At 38.9% G+C, this 19,463-nt stretch overlaps 2 protein-coding genes across 8 annotated transcripts in view; one reads left to right on the top strand and one right to left on the bottom strand.

Annotated features, from left to right (window-relative positions):
* Nucleotides 1-7,018, top strand: part of trio — a 200,595-nt gene extending 193,577 nt beyond the window's left edge. For 4 of the 5 annotated variants that reach the window (XM_053768430.1, XM_053768428.1, XM_053768429.1 and 1 more), the window contains 5 exons: nucleotides 129-339; nucleotides 1,921-2,682; nucleotides 2,918-3,196; nucleotides 3,424-3,651; nucleotides 4,034-7,018. In XM_053768430.1, the coding sequence (XP_053624405.1) occupies nucleotides 129-339; nucleotides 1,921-2,682; nucleotides 2,918-3,196; nucleotides 3,424-3,651; nucleotides 4,034-4,333 (1,780 nt within the window). In that variant the 3' untranslated portion in view covers nucleotides 4,334-7,018. Of the gene's footprint in view, nucleotides 1-128; nucleotides 340-1,706; nucleotides 2,683-2,917; nucleotides 3,197-3,423; nucleotides 3,652-4,033 lie in introns of those variants that run through there. The other variant, XM_053768432.2, reaches the window with a different exon arrangement.
* Nucleotides 7,019-7,467: 449 nt separating this feature from the next.
* Nucleotides 7,468-19,206, bottom strand: Ldh (Lactate dehydrogenase). Of its 3 annotated transcripts, none has more exons than XM_053768341.2 (7): nucleotides 19,086-19,206; nucleotides 13,581-13,708; nucleotides 11,610-11,727; nucleotides 10,710-10,834; nucleotides 9,970-10,192; nucleotides 9,291-9,532; nucleotides 7,468-9,005 (listed from the first exon to the last, which is right to left on the bottom strand). In XM_053768341.2, exons 2-7 carry the CDS (start codon nucleotides 13,701-13,703, stop codon nucleotides 8,841-8,843), a joined length of 996 nt encoding a protein of 331 aa, XP_053624316.1. In that variant the 5' UTR covers nucleotides 13,704-13,708; nucleotides 19,086-19,206; the 3' UTR covers nucleotides 7,468-8,840. The 3 variants fall into 3 exon arrangements, with proteins under 3 accessions (XP_053624316.1, XP_053624314.1, XP_053624315.1); XM_053768339.2 differs by lacking the exon at nucleotides 19,086-19,206 and adding an exon at nucleotides 16,704-16,891; XM_053768340.2 differs by lacking the exon at nucleotides 19,086-19,206 and adding an exon at nucleotides 15,197-15,334.
* Nucleotides 19,207-19,463: the final 257 nt, after the last annotated feature.

Raw genomic sequence — 19,463 nt, 5'->3', positions numbered from 1 at the left:
TAAATTCGCCTTCGAAAATATCGCTATCCCTTTTTATTTGGCCCCCAGCGAGTCGAAGGCGGAAAGAGGAAGCTGGCGTCCCTTTTTGTTTTGTTTAATTTTTTTTTTATTTACTCCTCCCCAAACAGCGAGGGTTGGTGCGGGCTGCGTAAGACAGAGAGCGTGCCGCCGGGCTTGGGCGGGCGTTTGACCGCGGAACTGCGCGCTCGAACGCAGCGTCCGCACGCCAAAGCTAACACAATCAATCTACCGACGACTACGATCCGCGCGGACGAGCGTGCGACCGCCAGTGTGCCCGCTAACAACGCCGCTGTTAGCCCCACATCGCCGCCGCACAACGTAAGTTAAGCGCTTCAAATGGGAAATAATAGGCACTTACATACAGCCAGATGCTGCCTGATATTCCTGTCAAAAACAACAGAGACCTATTATTTATTAATGGCAATACCGGATAAATAAGCTCATTCAATAACTCTTCAAATAATCCGAACTCATTGAAAATTCGCCTTTATTACCGTGGCATAGAGGTCTTCATAAGCCGCTAAGTGTTGCCAGATCTCAAAACTTTAAAAAGTGTGGACAGAAACCAGAAAAGGCTTGTTATTTCTGGTGTTGCCATGGTTAATATTTTGTTATGGGTTATATCAGAATTTAAAAAAGCATCAGCTACGATATCGATCGAGGACAGTCTACACAAACATAGCTATAAATATGATGCGTCCAGCGATCAGTAATGCCAGCGTCAGTCCTCTGGTACTAGATGGTGCTAGTATCGTCTTACGTTATTAGGATATGGATATTTTAAAAATTATAACCTTAAAACAGGTTATAACCTGTTTTAAGGTTGTAATTTTTAAAATTTCTTTGGTATTCCCATAACTGACAATAAAATACTTAACTTTCCAAAAACGAGTTTGGTGCTTGTGCTGCAGCCCTAAAAATAACAAATAAAAAATATTTTTAATATTCCGCTTTCTACCACCTTTACTCGTAAAATTTACTGAGCCTTGGGGTTATATTAATCTTTCTCACCAGCTTTCGATCAAAGCAATAATGTTCGCACCATGTCGATAACCTCGCATCGAGACAGATTTTTCATCTCTTCTTCAGGGACTCGGAGGTATACTTACAAGTATGTCCCTGCGCTCTATATACTATACATACGTGGAAGTATATCCGAAATATTTTGACAAGTTTTGTGCGTGGTTACTTTATGGAAATTTGTAGTTTACGTATACATACGAGTACTTCTTTTTTCACATAATTTTTCATAATTTCATATATTTCCGCAGCACCATTTTTATTTTGTTCTTATAAAATAAATTTAATGGTACGGGCTATATTACACAGTGTTGGGGCTTAGCATGATTCAATTTATATTTATTAATATTAGTTTATAATTGTATTTATTTTTGATTTCTCAGCAATTCAATATGTTATATACTATTTTTCGTATCTTCTTGACATTTTTATTACTTTCGGATTTGACATTTTTTATCCTCTACAGAAACCTCTATTCTTTACATATAGCTACATATATATTAAAACAAACATCTGGAACGCTTTACAGTAGACATAGTCTGCACCACGGCTGTTCTAAATCCATAGTTTTCTTTCTACATTATCATTTTATTTTGTATCACTGCACTTTCTATTTTCTTTTGCATGAATTCTTGTAACGCTTGTCTATATTTCTTTTGTTGTAGGTATGATATACACGGGAATGCATTTTTAACATAGACTGTGATAGCGGCCGTTTCGCCACACGCGCAAGCTTAGTGATCGGAATAACCGCCATGGGATTTTAAGTTTTATTTATTGAATGTATATAGTTTAAGTTTTAAGTGCGGTGGTTTGAGCATGCATGTGCCGCTTGAGGCTTAGCGTAGTTCGCGATAGTGACGCGTATGACTCGCGCAGGGTCTGTCGAAGCGGCCCTGGGGCCTGAAGCTGAGGCGCGGGGCCAGCGGCGGGGAGCCCAGCGCGGACGGGGTCGTGACGGAGCTGCGGCCGCCCGAGCTGTTGGAGCTGATGGCCGACGTCGTGGTCGCGCCGGGCACGGCCGCCACGCTGGCGTGCCGTGCGCGCGCGCCGCGATCTACCGCCACCTGGCGGAAAACTGCGCCGGAAACTCGAGCTTTGCGCCACGGAGGCCGCTTCGCCATCAAGATGAGCCCAGAAGGCCTCGCCACGTTGACAATCAACGCGTGTCGCGCGTCTGACGCCGGTGTTTACTGTTGCCTGATCAGTAACGAATTGGGCGGCGTTCAGAGCTCTGCCCGCATAACCGTGGGGTCGGGCGGCACTCCTGGAGTTCCAGCCGTTCGCGCACATCCTGGAGGCGGATTAGTCGTGCAATGGGATGAGCCGTCGCCGGCGCACCTCGAATACTGTCGTGTCGGGGAAGGAGAATGGCGGCGCGCTACAGAAACTCCAGCCGCAGCAAACACCTTAGCTTTGGAAGAGTTGCCAGCCGGGCAGTATAGCTTCAGGCTGATCTGCAGCCGGTCAGGCGCGGCGGGCGCGGCCTCCGGGCCGGCGGCGTGCGGCGGCGGCGGCGGCTGGCAGCGGGAGCAGTTCGCCAGGCGCTACAGCGTCGAGGAAGAGATCGGGAGGGGTCGCACGGCGCGTGTGCTCGCTGCCAGGGACACCGGCACCGGACAGAGGGTCGCACTCAAACAGGTAATTACACTTTATATTCTATATTTTCCTAAACATAAGTAAAGAAAGAGGTGATATTTACATTGTTTATTTACTCCCTAATGAACTCCAACACATACATACTGCATTTGTCCCACTTCATGTGAGCTAGCGACATTGTATAATTATCAACTTCTATTACCATTACAAAATATCCTTATTAAGAAACCAAATATCCTATCTTAGAAATGTATAGATTTCAATACTAATTTTCCAGGTTTTCGCTGGCCGCGGTGCGTGCGCACAACGCGAATACCGCATCCTCTCACAGTCCGCGCACGGCGCCGTCGTTCGAGCACTGGCGATCTTTGCCGAAGTCCCACGCACAGGCGCACACACTTTAGTGCTGGAGCTGGTGGGGGGAGGGCCGTTATTGGAGTGGGCTGCGGCCAATCCGGCGCAGTACACGCAGAAGCTTGTGGCCAATCAGACCAAGCAGTTATTATCGGCATTGGATTGGCTGCATAGCAACCACATCGCTCATCTTGATGTTAGGGTAAGTGAAAGGAATTTTGCCGTTTTTATTAGGTATATAGAATACCAAGCGTTGATTATTGCATTAGTCCAAAATTTAGATTAAAATAGGTGAAAACGCTAAACCATCATCGATCGAAGATAATCGAGATTTAAACTAATTTTCATGTTTTTCTGTGATAATAAGTGTGGTACTGCTGACAAATTCAGAGCCAGATTTTATTAAAATTAATTTAATTTACTCTTCAGCCTGAAAATATCCTAGTGGAGCTCGGCGGCGCTCAGCCACAGCTGAAGCTGGTGGACCTGGGGTCGGCGGCAGAGACGGAAAGCGGCGCGGGGCAGGGGCGTGAGGTGCTGCCCCCCGCGCCCGCGCAGCTCGAGTTCGCGCCGCCCGAGTGCGTGCTCGGCCGGCCCCCCTCCCCCGCCTGGGACGCCTGGGCCGCCGGCGTCTTCTTGTATGTCTTCTTGACTGGGGTGAGTGATGGAATGTTTTTTTGGTCGTCATTTCAGTTTTAGTGTATTTTCATAACAATGGTGACAGTATAGTGTCGTAAATACTTAGATTTAGCGCCCTATACTTCTTTTACAGAACAAAATTCAAATTTCTTTATTCAACTTAGGATGCATATCATATGCATAACTTATTGACGTCAAAAATGTACTTAAAACTACTACTGCCGACATCAGGCGAAGAAGAAGCGGCGCAACAAACTTCACCGCAGCCTATTCTCCAAAGACGTCAATTAACAAAATGTGGGTAACTGTAACTGATATGAGTACCTATGTATCATTTTAGTGAGATATCCATTCTCTCGTTGGTTTAATAAAATTAACATGTTATACTATTATCCCCCAGCTTTCGCCTTTTCTGGACGAGTCTGTCGAAGAGACGACGGCGAACATCATCAAGTGCGACTACTGCTTCCCTCCCGAGCACTGGGAGGGGGCGCACGGCGCGGGCGAGCGGCCCCAGGCCCTCATCAGGGGCCTGCTGGAGGCCACGCCTTCCAGGAGACTCCAACCTCGAATGGCGTTATCTGACTCTTGGTTCGACGAAGCCCCCCCGGCTCCCCTCTCCGCCTCTCAGCTCAAAACCTTCCTAGACCGTCGACGGCCAGCCGGACACGGCGCCCAGAGATCTCCTGACGACACCTGAATTTGATCAGCTGACCAAATCTGACCGGACTATGTCACACCGCGGCGCGCGCGGTTTACAGTATATTTAACACACGCGGATTTTTTTTTTAATTTTTCAGACCAATCACATCTTAATGGTTAGTGAATTGTGATCCGCTGAAAGACAATCTGTTCTACGTAGTTCTTATTTCTGTAGTCAACGTCCCACCTGTCGTTCGGTATTCGTGTAGCTTCGTGTTGCGTCTGTCGTCAAGCGAGTGAGCGAGCGAGTGAGCGAGCGAGTGATTAACATTTGTAAGAAAACGACGATGTCCAAATGTGGGCACAGATTTACCAAAAATTTTTCTAAATTTATTCATAGATATAGTACACTTTATATGGATTAATGGTAACTTGCGCACGAGGTTCTGCACAAATTCGTCGCTTTAAAAAACAATATAGGACAAAACTTCAAACGTGACTTATCAGTCTTTCTATATTGGTCGTTAAATTTGCCTCACGAAATGAAAGGAAATTTTTAAAAATGCTTTCGATTATTTTTGTATTGCTCAATGTTGTCAAAATGTAGATTGAAGGCAAAAATAACGCAAATGTTAGTCAACAACATGACTCGCGAGCGAGTGAACTTCAAAAGCGAACAATAGACCTTAAGTCAGAGAAAGAAGGTTTAAATTTGAACAAGATAGTTAGCTACTTCTGTGGTTATATACCAGACTCACGGGTCCCTATTCTTAGGCCATGTATTTAGGTGTACGAATGCAAAATTTAAATATTGACGAGATAAATTGTGTGATTTTTTGAGCGGCCGATTGCGAGGGAAGTGTCTGTGATTCATTCTAAAGTAACTTCATGCTTATTCCTAATTTAACGTATAATGTATTGTTAATCTATTCAACTGTATATAGAAGTAAGTTAGGGCGTAATGTTAACTTAGGACTGAACGCACTCGTATCGTAATGGAATGTAATACTGTAATATTATGAGATTTAATCTAGTTTACATGATTGACCGTATGACTGACACGGTGATTCGTAAAGGTAGAGCACACATACATACATGCGAAATGATTATTTTTCTCAACAACTAGATTATTGGCAACCGAACGACATTAAAAGAGGTTCATTGTTTAAATTAATCTTCGCGTCGTGATAGCGGTACCTCCTATGTATTTGATATATATAAAGACGAGAATAGGGCGATGTGTTCATGTTAAGTTTTTGGGCACTCAAAATACCGTGAAAGTAAAAAAAGGTCGTAATAACACTAAACTTGCCCTCTGACTCCTGTTCAGACGGTTTATCATAATACCAATAGATCTTTTAACGATAACACATGATAACTACTCTGCCTGTACTCACCGCTGTTCATTGCGTACGGCCAAACGTACGTATACGCACGTGTAGTCTACACGTGCGTATTCGTGTTGCTACCATGTTAACTAGGGAATATTCGTCGGGAGCCGTCGCTTGCGCGCAAACACGCTTGTAACCTGACTTGTCTTATATTTACGACGAGATTTGACAAAAGACTCAATCGTTATTTCAACATCAATTTAAGCTGTTAGTTTTGTGCACAATGAATTGAATTGGCTATTCGACTGGGTAAAAAATGAAATGTACGAAGGTATTTAAATTAGATGTCACTATAATTAATCAGTTTTATATTAGTTATATTAATTAGAAATGCTTTTGGACTCCAAACTCCGTGACGTCACATCAAAATTAGAGAAAAAAAACATTAGAAAAAGTATCTTTGTTGGAGAATAGCCAATTAATATAATAATAATATATTAATGAAATAGACAAAAATTTCATTACTGATGATGGTAATAACCGAACAATATGTCGATGTTAAATAAAAACATACCTAGTTATAATTAAAAATTATTTCATTAAACAATGGATTGTTCATATAATTCGAATCGAATGTACTTTATTTTATTCAATAAATAATTTTAATCAAGTTTTATCCAGTATAGACGAATATTATTTTAATCAAATCCTACAACGGCATAATTTTATTTTATAATTATTTTTTAACTGAATCACAAACGGAATTAAGTGCCTGGGCGCAAGTTACAGCGTGTTAATGTCATAGATTAATAAATAACTAGTATAACACAGTTTGTGTCTGGTTAAACAGCAGTGCGTTCTTAAATCATTATATTTAAAAATGAATCTACTTTTCACACACGAATTCATAGAAAAAAAACTGTGGATGTAAGTGGTAAATATTTTGTACCGTGGCGTAAAATAATGACCACAAAAAAGTATGTGAATAATAAATTGTGGAATTTTCGATGGAATTATCCTTTTATCTATGCCACTGCGGAACATTCATACCAATGCAAATTTTGGATCAAAATATAGTGATTGTTGGTAATCGACCCTTTGTAAAGTTATTAACTGCTTTTATAGTGTCTACGCATCACAAAAGAAGTTCCCTAGATGTGGCGCTACTGTCGTTGAAAACAACAACATGGCTTATATTTTATTGCCAATTCCTCATATTGCCATGGGACTCCTTTCGTGGTACGGTCTCCAACAACAAACTAAAGACCATTGAATGTGCCCGCAATTTTTTAATCTATGGCAGTTTGTGTCCGTCCTGCAACATGCGGCCCGTCGCGGCGAACCGCTTCGCAGCTTGCCATCTGGCGTCCACTGTACGACGATATCTACGATTCAATATATCATTTTGTGAATATTCTCGTTTTATTTACAACATCTCTCAATCAAATATAAATCGAATCGAGCAATGACTACAATTGGATTTTTATTTGATCGATGGATCACACCATAGATTTAGAAGGTACTCCCTACCTACCTACTAATTCCATGAACCTTCGTTATTGATTTTACACATTATACACAGACACCAATCCATCAATGGATCTTAAAATGTTCAGTTTAGGTATCCGCGAAGTTTCTTTCCGTCATACATGTGAAACAGCAGAATAATAATTATCACTACTTTTATTTAAAAAAGGAAAAGATCTTTATATCTATTTCTTTTGTAAAATATATTTTCACATTATAAATTGATTAGGTAATTTATAAAATCAACATCCACACAAACTTTTTTGCATTTATAGCATTAGTGGGATTAAAAGGTTTAGCAAGGCCGGTCGGCTGTCAATAAAAGATTATCCTGTTTGTACGTAAGTAATATATTTTATTAAAACATCAATTAATTTTGCTTATACACTGGGAAAATGTAAAATTACGAAAGATTAATAAAATGATCACTGTCACATTTGTTCTTACCACTATTAAATACAATCGAGCGAGGCCGAGAGCCGTCGCTAGTTACAACACGTATAGTGCAATACAAAATATATGAGGTGCTTTTTTGCCTTTATAACCACACAGATCAATACATTGACTATAGATAAATTTAACTAGTTGTAAAATGTTTTATTAAGCTTTTACTTAAACACCGTAACAAACTGGACTTAATACTGAGAAAATAACGTATAAATACTGCACTCGAATATACACAAGTATTTTAAACAAAGATGTCCCTATAATTCTCATGCTATCTCTGTCTAAACCTAAGTAGCGACTGTATACGAATTGAGGACTTCTTAGTAATTTGAATATTCATATTTTTGTGTGTGCTCTAGTAAAAGGGTGATGCACTTACAAATATATATAATTTATAGACCTATATTCTATAATATAATATACAATTACCTATTATAAAAATACCAAGGCGAAAATGGCTATGTCATATGTTCGTAAAATAATGCTGTCATTTGATAAATTCGATAAGAAATATCACATGAAAAGGATTAAAAGATTGTCATGAAAAACAGTTATATAATCACAAATATTTTAAAAAATTATGCAGTTTTACAACGCTTGACAAAAGCAACGATTGTAGTAAACCTTAAGTAGATGCAGAGCCTACTTCTATATCTATAAATACATGACTAAATGAACAGATAAGTACCTAGTTACATTAAGGCAGTGTCATTGAGGTAGGTACTTTGTTTTTATTAGATAGATTTCTCTGATTATGAAATAAAATAGAAGATGGCGCGGTTGAGGACTCAACTGGAAATAGATAAGGAGAGAGAGAGTTGTAGTATTTCAGGTTTACAATGTCTAAATGCCACCAAAATGCCATAGTAGTAGTCGTGTAAAGCGACAAAACATTTTACATTGTAATGGTATAATCTACAAGAAAAATTCTAGATATCCCGTAATTTGCCGCTTATTTTTTATCACTTAAGATTCTGAATACCATTGACATGAGTATTTGCACTAAAGCTATAGCAAGTGCTTCCTTTTATTTTCAAAGTACATTAGACGCGCTAACCCATGAAGGGCTTTGCAGTCTACGATCTAGAGGAAAGCCTAACATATCGTAATATTTAAAACATTTATGTTATTTTGTCTGCACATCATAGAAAAAACCTGCGACTACTACTATTCTGTCTACGACAATGCCACAGTATGATAATGTCGTCTTGCCTTGTCTTGTGTGAAATCTTACGCGAATGATTGTGTCCGCCAAAAGGTCTAGAACTTGATGCCCTCTTGAACTTGCCCCATCAGCTCGGCCGACTTGCGGAGCTGCGCCGCCTCAGTGTCGGTGAGGGGCTGGCGGATCACGTCGTATACCCCGTTCTGGCCCAGCACGCACGGCAGCGATAGGAACACCTCGTCTTCTACTCCGTGCATACCCTGAGATTGGAAATTTGGAAATGCAATATGAGAAAAAAACATACGGATTGATTTAGCCGTATAAAACTTGTTAACCCAACAGTATTAGTCAAATGTATTTTATATTTTTGTGGCATTAGATTCCGCCCTAGAATAAATTTCGTTTCATATCCTTTCTTGGTTATCGTACGAGGCCATTAGCCTTGCTAATAGGCAACGATAGCATGTCCAAAGAGCGAGCATAACTTATCTCTGCCCTTAGGTTTAGCAGTCCAGTCAACAGCTGAAACAAAATAACCGTCTTACCTTGATATAAGTGGACACGGCGTGGACACTGTTCGCATTAGAGAGGACAGCCCTGGCCAGCTGGGCAAGCGAGAGCCCGATGGCCCAGGAGGTGTAGCCCTTCAGCTTGATGACTTCGTACGCGCTCTGAACGACCATCTTGTGGGTGTCCCCCCACTTCTCCTTGTCCCCGTCGGTGCCGATCGTCGGGTTGAGGTCGCTGAGGCGGACGCCGGCTATGTTGACGCCCGACCACACGGGAACTGAAATATTATTAATTGTTATTAGTCTTGTCGAAGTGGCAGTAATATTGTTGTGGTTTTTGATCAATACAGAAGACTATGATCTCGGCAGTTTAGACATGATAAATAATTACCTATAGTCGAGATTTGAGAATAAACTGTTCTCCTTAGAATGGGGTGTAGGCGCAGCGCAGTGTACTAAATTAGTATAGTAGATAATTTTATAGGGAAAACGCCTGTCTAAAAGATTTACTTATACAATAAAATAACTTGCAAAAGATGATGGCAGGTTCATCTAGTCGGTATTACTACTTACTATCAGAGAGCTAGTAAATATTTATTAGTTCGTAAGGTTAAGTTCGTAGGTAAAAATACAAAGTATTTTTACCTACGAACCAATTAATTAACCTAAACGAGGCCACGATGAACGTTTTGAAGAGTTTAAAAGCGATTCCTACCGCTGCTGTCTCCGTGTTCTCCAATAATATAGCCGTGGGTGGAAGTAGTGGCGACTCCTAGCTTCTCGGAGAGGAGGTAGCGGAACCTCGCGGAGTCCAGGTTGGTGCCGGAGCCGATAACACGGTGTTTTGGCAGCCCGCTCAGCTTCCACGTCACGTACGTCAGGATATCCACGGGGTTGCTGGCGATTATGAACACCGCGTCTGGACTGTGCTTCACCAACTATGAAACGACGCAATGTTATATTTGCTGCATGTAGGTATATTTGCTTGTTGAGTTGCTATTTGCCTTTGATAGTTTCTGGAGAAATGCTTTGATTTGAGCTTTTGCTTTGATTTGAACACATATTTTGACTCATACACGCATATATAAATAATAATGCCCGACTGAATAATAAGGGCTAAAATTAAATATATGTTGTATAGGTATTGCCAAGTGTGAAATTTAATGGAGAGATAGGATAATCAAACTATACTCTACAAAAAAGAAGACGGAACTAAAAGCAATAACTGGAAATAGACGAGATCCGTTTCTAAAATGGGATAACAGATGAAGAAAAATAAGAAAAGGCTGCGGTGAAGATTGTTGCGTCGCTTCTTCTTCATCTGGGCTTACAAGTCGGCAGTAGACTTAGTGTAGTGAATTTTTGAGGTCAAAAGTTGATATATAAAGATTTGTATTGTTCGTTCGTATCGTTATCGTCCAAGTTGAAATAAAGATTTTTGCATTTGATCCTTACCGGTGGTATAATGTGCTTCAAGACGTCAGTGTTCCTCTGTACCAGGTCCAGCCTGGACTCCCCCTCCCGCTGTCTCACCCCGGCCGTCACCACGCAGATCTTGGACCCGGTCGAGATCGCGTAGTCTGGAATTTGAAGTTTAAAGAGGTGTGGATAAAGTTGGTTCTCTGAATGAAAATCAAGAATTAGATCTTCACAGGCACTTTATCACGTCATACCTATTCTCAATTAAATAATATTTACCAAAGCTAAAAACTAGTAGCATTTCGGAATGACCACTTCTGAGAAGACATGCCGAAAGAAAATCAAAAAGTTTACTTATAGGTAACTAAATTTCATGACCGCTATGTTATATTGAAAGGTCAAAAGGAAATAAATTAATTTATTATTGTGTGGCACCGACGCGAATGCAGTATAATACTCGTATTTCGTAGTTTGTATGAGTGCTTTAATTTGCCGAAAAACCAGCAATGTGGTAAAGTTACCGAGATAGTGTGGAGCCGGCATAATAAATGAGTCATTTCTCTCCACGCTTTCCTTTTAAGGGATTCTAAAGCAAGAATGATAAGGCGATAACTCGGTCAACTTAACCACTAGACCAGAGAGGCTCGTAAGACTAGTATTTCTTTGTATCATATCATTTGACGTCACGCTTTCTTTCACCTGCAAATCAAGTGTAGTATTTCCACAGAATTGTTACCAAGGACGCGTTTCCATTGCTCAGTCGCTCCGTTTGCGCCGACGCACTTCGTTGTAGCCCCGTCGTGCTGTGTTGTTTTAAAACTTGGCAATCCGCATGTGGTGGGTGGTGAGTCATGACCAATACTCCTCATCTACCTATCTAAGTACAAGGAAGGCCTATGTCCCAGCAGTGGGGGCGTGTTGGAACTCTTCACATACCTGTGCTGGCCTGGATCTTGGCGTTCCTCATGAATGCAGATCCGTGTTGGAGGTCCATCATCTCGCCTTTCAGCTTGTCTGCCATCACGTCCACAAGCGCGATGTTATTGGTCACCCCCTGCAAATACCCATTGTCTCATTTAAGTGCGCTCCTGATTGCGTTTCCGTATTAAAAAGATCAACTTGGTATAGGATAATTCAGTTATGATTTTAAGATTCACAAATGTAAACGTTTGGCCACGTCTACCTTCTATGAGAGTGCTATCAATTTTTTCTATACTTTAGCTGTATCCTAGGGCTACACCCACTGTCTCTTGCTTGTTTTCCAATGTAGGAACTTACTTATTTTTGATATTTTACTCGCTTTCGAAATTCGATTTGAAAACAAAGATTATTTAAATTATAATAAGTTACTGCAATTATTATAGGTACTCGACTGCTGTGAGTAGAGCTAACATGCTTGTACTAAATTGACTATTCGGCGAAAAACAATAGTACATCCCTGTGTCCTTGGCGGGACAATGCGTACGGTATTTCGACAACAAGGGCTACTGAATGAAACTCAGCACCCAGGTGAGTATTACGATACGACAGAAGGGTTCCGTTAACCTCAGGGACGTATTTGTACTACTCATATCATAACAAAAGTCAATAAAAAACATCAGCTGTTGTACACTTGTTGGTTGTAATCTGTTGATAGCTTATCTGCTGGATAGCCATTAACGAGAAATCTCACTCTCAAATATTATGTTGTTTTCTGGTCGGCAGAATATTAGACAAGACAATTGTTTACTGTTTTTTTTGTGTTCTTTTTATCAATTTACAACTGACACTACCCTAAAGTTTGGATGTAAGTGGGGATTGCGATGTGTTGTAGACACATTTTGATGTTTGTGTGTTCGTCATATTGTCGTTTTGGTATTTTTGGTTTGGTACAGGGGTAGAAGATCATCTGAAACAGTACTACGTACGTATAGAGTCTGTGTATAGAGTAGTCAGTAGGTGCAGGACGATTTATTTTAAAATAGGTACTGTAAACATGTAAACATAAGTTAGGTACCTACCTAACTTATGTTTACATGTTTACAGTACCTACCTAACTTATGTTTACATGTTTACAGTACCTACCTAACTTATTTTTGAAACTTAAAATGTAAAAGCTGTACAACCTGATAAGGTTCATTGTACAGTACCTACTTACTAGGTAGGTCATCAAATGTTGAGAAATTCCCATTATTAGTATCAGTGACACATGGTAACACGGTATCGACGGGTGATATAACTCACTGTTACACATGATAAGGAAAACAAACGATACAATAATCTATATTTATTGGTATTCGGTTTACCAGAGCGGCTATGATTTCCTACTATTGCATTAGGTAGGTACCTACCTACATATAAAGTTACCTATATCCATCAGAGCATACTCAATAAACCTGAAAACCTACTAGGCATGTTTCATATCAAGACATAGACCGACTTGTAATACGCAGATCGTACGAGCTACGCCCCGGGGCTTCGTTCCCGTTGGAATTTCGGGATAAATAAAATAAATATATATTATTAGGACAAATCACACAGATTGAGCCAGCCCCAAAGTAAGTTCGAGACTTGTGTTATGGGATACTAACTCAACGATACTATATTTTATAACAAATACGTATATTACAGTTAAACTTTCAAGACCCGCGCCAATCAGACAACGATGAACAATATAAAACATTATGAACAATGTGAACAATATGAACAAAATAAGTTGAACAATCTATGAAATGAAATCCTCCTTGATGAAAACATCAAACTATATGTCTGCAAATTTTAAAGAATATTAGTTGAGTAGATAGAGCATGAAGAGGTAACAAACAAACAAACAAACAAAAAGATTTATGAGTAGCAAAATACAGAATTATGCGTGAGTTGCGTAAGTCTAATGGGATAAAGGGGGATAGTGATGGCAGTGCCGGTTACCTGCGTGAGCATGGAGAAGACAGCAGCCATGCCGACCTGGCCGGTGCCCACCACCGTCACCTTGCTGCCGGTGTCGTCCGTCTTCTCCAGCACCGGGTTGAACAGTTTGTCCACCGTCTCCATCTTGCCTGTGGATAAATCACATCGTAATTTATAATTTATAGTAATTTGTATTTTTAATATAATTTCAGTAAGTTAGACACACTGACAAATGGTAGCTGTGAAGGATTAGACATATTTTTTATAACAATATACAAAGTGGCCACTTCTTGCATTCTCTGTGTTTAGGCTTGTACTCTCGATATTGGCACATGGTGCTTTTTACACCTAAATTACTATGAATTTAAAGCCTAGTGATTTACATAATTAGACGGGTAGAAAGTTTATAGTTATAGTGGCTTTTTAAACAAAATTTTTGCAGCAAGCTTGTATGATGATGTAAGAAGATACAAAAATCTATAGAAGAAGCAAGATACAAAAATCTACAGAAAAGCGTGTCGAGTCAGCTAAATTTATGGTAGGTAAGCGAAATGGCACTATCTGTGACTGTGCTGCTATTATTGGAAATATGTCCAAACTGATGTTCTGGTCGTTCATGTATAAGTTCCGTAAGAACAAAGCAAGGTTCAAAAAGCGACTAATCTCTATTTTTTAAAGTGGTTAATTCAGCTTAACATCTAAGTAGCTCTCAGACCATCGCCAAAGACCTTCGGAAATAAAGCAGGTAGCACCACACTCATTTAAAGCGAGTATTTTTTTGTTAAAACTTGTTCACACAGATACACTTTTTTCGTCGTCACTTTGGAGTATCGGTCTGTATTTTCATTACCTATTTCTTATTCATGATGTTTTTACAAGCATAATTGAATGAAAACACCGACGCAGGTAAAACCTGGTTGGGTCATTTAGTGCAAACCTGTCTCTAACGTAGTAACAACAATAAAAATCTGTCCTTCGCAGCGGCTGCGCAGCCCAGCAAACAATGACTACGATGATGTAATATATTTCAATTACGGTGAAAAATACATTAATTAAGCATAAATATAATTGTAGTCAAGACATTTAAATCGTAGTGCCGACTTGCTACTTATGACTCTTGCTAAAACAAAAAAATTCCGCCTTCTTAAGCATTTTTGCGTTGAACCAAAACACCCATCCATATACATATGTAGTACATGTTCGAGAGAAGATTCTTTTTTTCCAATGTCCAATGGCGTTGCATAGCTGCGTGTAAATTTTTTTAACGTCATCTATCTTAGAACACTCGGGCAGCTAAGACGAATGTAAATCTCTTCAGTGGTTATGGAGATTGTTTTATTGTTTTTTTTTACATAGGTACACAGGTATGATACGTGCGAAAAACAATACCCTTCCTTGCAGTCGGGTAATAAATATTTAAAAATAATTTATATTGTGTCAATAGTCCATTTACATACACGGGTATTTAAATTATTTTTAATTTTTACGCATAGCTAATGCTAGTTGTCAATTTAAACGTTCAAAGATACGTACCTACTTTGAACAAAAAATTTAAACCATACATCTATATTAATGTATACATTAATTTGTAGTTTCAGTCAAAAACTAATACATATAAATTATAGAACATTACATACCAAAACCCCAACCTTTGTCACTCGATAACACAGCCGCGCCTGCTGCGTTTAGTGCACACAAAATAACAAAATGAGTAGACTAGGCACACCAGCGTTTGAAAAGGAAATGAAATAAATGTATGACTTTGTAATTGTGTGTGGGTTGAGTGCCTTGGGAATTCCTAAGTGTCTTTATGGTCGTTATCAAGCCAGTACCTATAAGCTATGTGCAATATATTTAATGTTTGCAAAAGAGCACGCCTTTTATTGTATTGATAACGAATATATTTGAACGTTTATTGTCCGTAATCGATTGTTATATATTTAAGCAAAAGATTTACTTTATAGATGAACTAGCTGTGCCCTGGGGCTTCGCTTACTACCTACCTTTGGTACTCCAGGTCATATTATATTCAATGTATGTACCAAAATAGATTTTCCAGTGTCCAGTAAAATTTTCGCATAAATTTGTACTTGTAGGAATCTGTGGCTAGTTAGGTGTTAGTTGTCCGTTAAGGCGCAGGTTCGAATCCCGGCCGAAGCTCACGTATACCTGAGTCTAGATCAATTTGAGATAGACGTTAATTTCTCATCAGCAACCTGCTCACATTGAAAAAACACATCAGGATATAACTTTTACACAGTTTGACTATTTAGTTCACTGTCTAATCTGCCGCTAACCACCTGCCTACTTAGCTGGCAAACACTGATAATATTCTAATCCAAAGCTAACCCAATCTCAATGTCAATGATGCAAATAAAGCAAAGTGATCGACCGTAGCTGAGCAAAATAGTTGATATTTTTTTAGTTTTTATTAGCACAGCGGACATTTGAAGTAGAATCTCAAGTCTCTAGAGTATTTATACCGCGGGGATGGACTATCAAACGAAATTAGATCGCGATTTGGCAGAACTTAGCCAATTAAATTGTTGGTGAAACTAATCGATGAAAACTAGATTTCATGGATTTTAAAGTTACATTTTAATTAGTTACTTGTTAATTGTATCTAAATATATAGGAAGCATTACATGGATGACTGAGTTGAACACTCTAGTGTCTAGTGTCTTTTTTACTAGTTGAGTAATTCTACTAGGTAATAAGGTAATTAAGTAATATTACTATCTAAATAGGTCACTTGCCGCTGTCTATCTGTTCCTAGGTTTTTTGTGGATTCCTGAGGGAGTTTTGTGTACCTACTTATAATGTATTATGATTTTATATCCTAAATATTTTTTACATAAAATATTAGGAGTGTATGGTTCAGGAAGGTGGCGATGAAAAATTATTATCATCGTAGGTATTTAAAATCAATGGTTTAAATTACTTAAACAATTTTTGTAATTAAGTACAAAATATTTCGGGTTATCCATAACCCGAAATCAGTACATGTACTTCTATAAGTATGTAAATGCAATTATAATCATTAAAAAATAGATAAATACCGAAGAAAATGCAACTCGCTTCAGCAAAATGTCAGAATGAAAATAAAAATATTCGTGAAATATAAATATTTAAAATAAAACTTACATCTGCCTCCGTTTTGTTTGAAAAATGTTTCAGGCATCTTTGTTAATGTATTAAACTATTTAGACAATTTAACAATAAATATTTATATCAACGATATAATTCACGATAATATTTCGGGGAAGCTGACACATGTATCCGTCGAAAAGATCGTGCGGTCACTGAACGAACTATGACCGAACGTAACGACTGGTTTGGGTTGAATGAATGATGAAAGTCAAGGCAACGGGAAATATAGCGGGGTACAAATGTCACCGGGGGACGGGGGCATGGGGGGAGGGCAGCTTGCAGGCTCCTGTGGAGGAACAGCGACGACCAAAGGTCGGGTTATTTCTGGATTTTTGCAGTGAACTATGTAATTTTTTTAAGCTAGCTGATACCATTAATGAGAAGGAATGTTTGTAAACTTTCCTAACCTTGATGAAATGTATACTTCTGTCTGTTTCTACAACCTCTCTGTGGTTACATTCATGGATATGGTTGGAAGTATAAAAAAATAAATGTTGAACTTAGGGTTCTTGAACTTCTGGGTTTACAACAGGATGTGTGATACGACTTTCCACGGTCTGTGGACTTTCCTAACTATACGAGTACCTAAGCATACTTTGAATCTTGATATGTAAAATGGGATAAGGTGAGGGAGCTGATGATTTACCTTTGACCAATGGTCGAGAAACCTATGTCACACATCAGTTAAATTAATTCCGGCGAAGATTCCGTTTACGAATAAAAATGAAATCATTCCAACAATAAACAGAATTCACAGTAAGTATGGCTAAAAATAACTGAGATGGTATAAAATTAAATGAAGAGTCCGGCGCGTGCGCCGTGGGCGGGATTAAAAACGGGTAAAATTTTCACGGTTTATTGTTTTTGGTAATAAAAGACAACAATCTAGTATAATAGTTTTTGATAATAAAATGAACTGAAAGATTAACATTTATATATATATATATATATACGACAATATTTATGAATAAAATTATTGCAAGGATGTACCTACCCCACATGCAGCGTACCAGCCAGTTGGTCTGAAGGAAAATGTGTTAATTTTCATGTTATTTCAAGTTTGTAAGTTGTTTTTATAATGTATTGATTTTAATAATTTGGCTGTAGTTTTTGCTTACCATCATACCTGTATACCATTTTGCCCACTAGGTATAAAAATATGGCGAAAATAAACTAAAAGTCAACTAAAACCTTTTTAGATTGTGTTAAGTAGTAAATAAGAATCGAGAACCTAACTTGTCTGTGAAAAAGGCGTGTAATGTACCTACCTATATATGTACAAACAGTTCGCTCAATTTGTGCTGGATTTGGGAGTGTTCACAGTCCTTGCTCGCGTGTGACCTTTTCAAGGTCATACAACTACATGGTTCTCGGGTAAAGTAAATTTATTGTTCTTTGTACCTGGATCAGGCCATAAAAATGTTATGCCAGTTCTACACTGTCGCCGAATTCAGAAACATGCCGACGCGAATTCGTGAACATTGCGTTAGTATCTATGAGTACTTTTATTTAATGCAATAACAAATCAGCAATGTATATCATATCCGCGAAAGTTTGGCAAACTGTTCGGCGACAGTGTGGAGCCGGCATGATACCTATTTCTAAATTTCAAGTTATCAGTTCCCTTAGCATAAAATATATAGTTCCGATTCTTTCCTTGTGTTGGATTGAGCATTGTAGAGACTAACCTATGACATTGATATGGGTTATGAGATGTGTGTGCCTAAGAACATAAAAATTCGTATAATACCTCTCTTTTCCTGTCGCAGGGCTAGAACTGATACGACCTTCAAAGTAGGGCGTTCAAGGTCAAGGACCGATTCTAAGGGAAGACTACAATCGTATCGATTTTTTTTTAAATGGGTACCTATCCAGGTAGGCACTTTGTAGACTTGTGTAGGTACTTAGGAAAAAAACTATTATTATCACCATTTGTTTCGTAATTTACTTTTATATAGTGCATAGTTTTATGATTCCTGTAATCTACTTATTCGATGTCGCGCACTAGCACTTGCTACTAAGCAATGACAACAACACTCACCGGCCGGCACACTAATCCATCGCGGCAGATATAAACAAATTCAAAAATTGCAAAGAGCAGAAAATTGTTTGTGTTCATTTAGACCGAATTATGTCAGAAATGTGCGAATTAAATAGACCGTTTCACCTAAACGTTGGTCGACCCTGTCTACATCGCTAGAGCATAAAAAACATTTGCAAAGCATTAAAACATTTATATTCTTGTCTACTTTTAATAAATAAATTATGATTTTAAACTTTGAGTAGCGTTTTCGTTTATCTACCAAGAAAAACCATAACAGAACTGGCCAATAATAAATGTAATAATAGAAGGAAAGTATTTTAAAAGTTACTCACAATTTTACGTGGATTGGCGTTACGTGTGGACTGGCACGCAAGCCGGCAGGACTGTACCGAAAGAGACGCTGTATGGACTCAAGGTGACCTTACGCTTTTGGATGTGTAGCCATCATCGCGCATGCCCGAATTTTATGTCCTTTGTATCATAATGTACCGTTTGGGTGTTCAGTAAGGTCTATATTGCGTTGCGAAGTTTTGGACAGCGCGTTGCCACTTGTTATAGTAATTCTATGTAGTTTATGCTCAATGTCTCTATTATGAAGTTTACGTGATAAATCTTGAGCAAATAAAGAATAGGCTAATTTGAACTTGAACTTTTATTTTGGTAGGTAGCTATCTACTATGATGAACACGGGCTGATATCAAATATTTGTA

The sequence above is a fragment of the Plodia interpunctella genome, chromosome Z, assembly GCF_027563975.2.
Source record: "Plodia interpunctella isolate USDA-ARS_2022_Savannah chromosome Z, ilPloInte3.2, whole genome shotgun sequence".
In the NCBI taxonomy this organism is placed as follows: domain Eukaryota; kingdom Metazoa; phylum Arthropoda; class Insecta; order Lepidoptera; family Pyralidae; genus Plodia; species Plodia interpunctella.
Note: the sequence above shows the minus strand (reverse complement) of the source record. Positions and strands in the feature narration are given on the sequence as shown.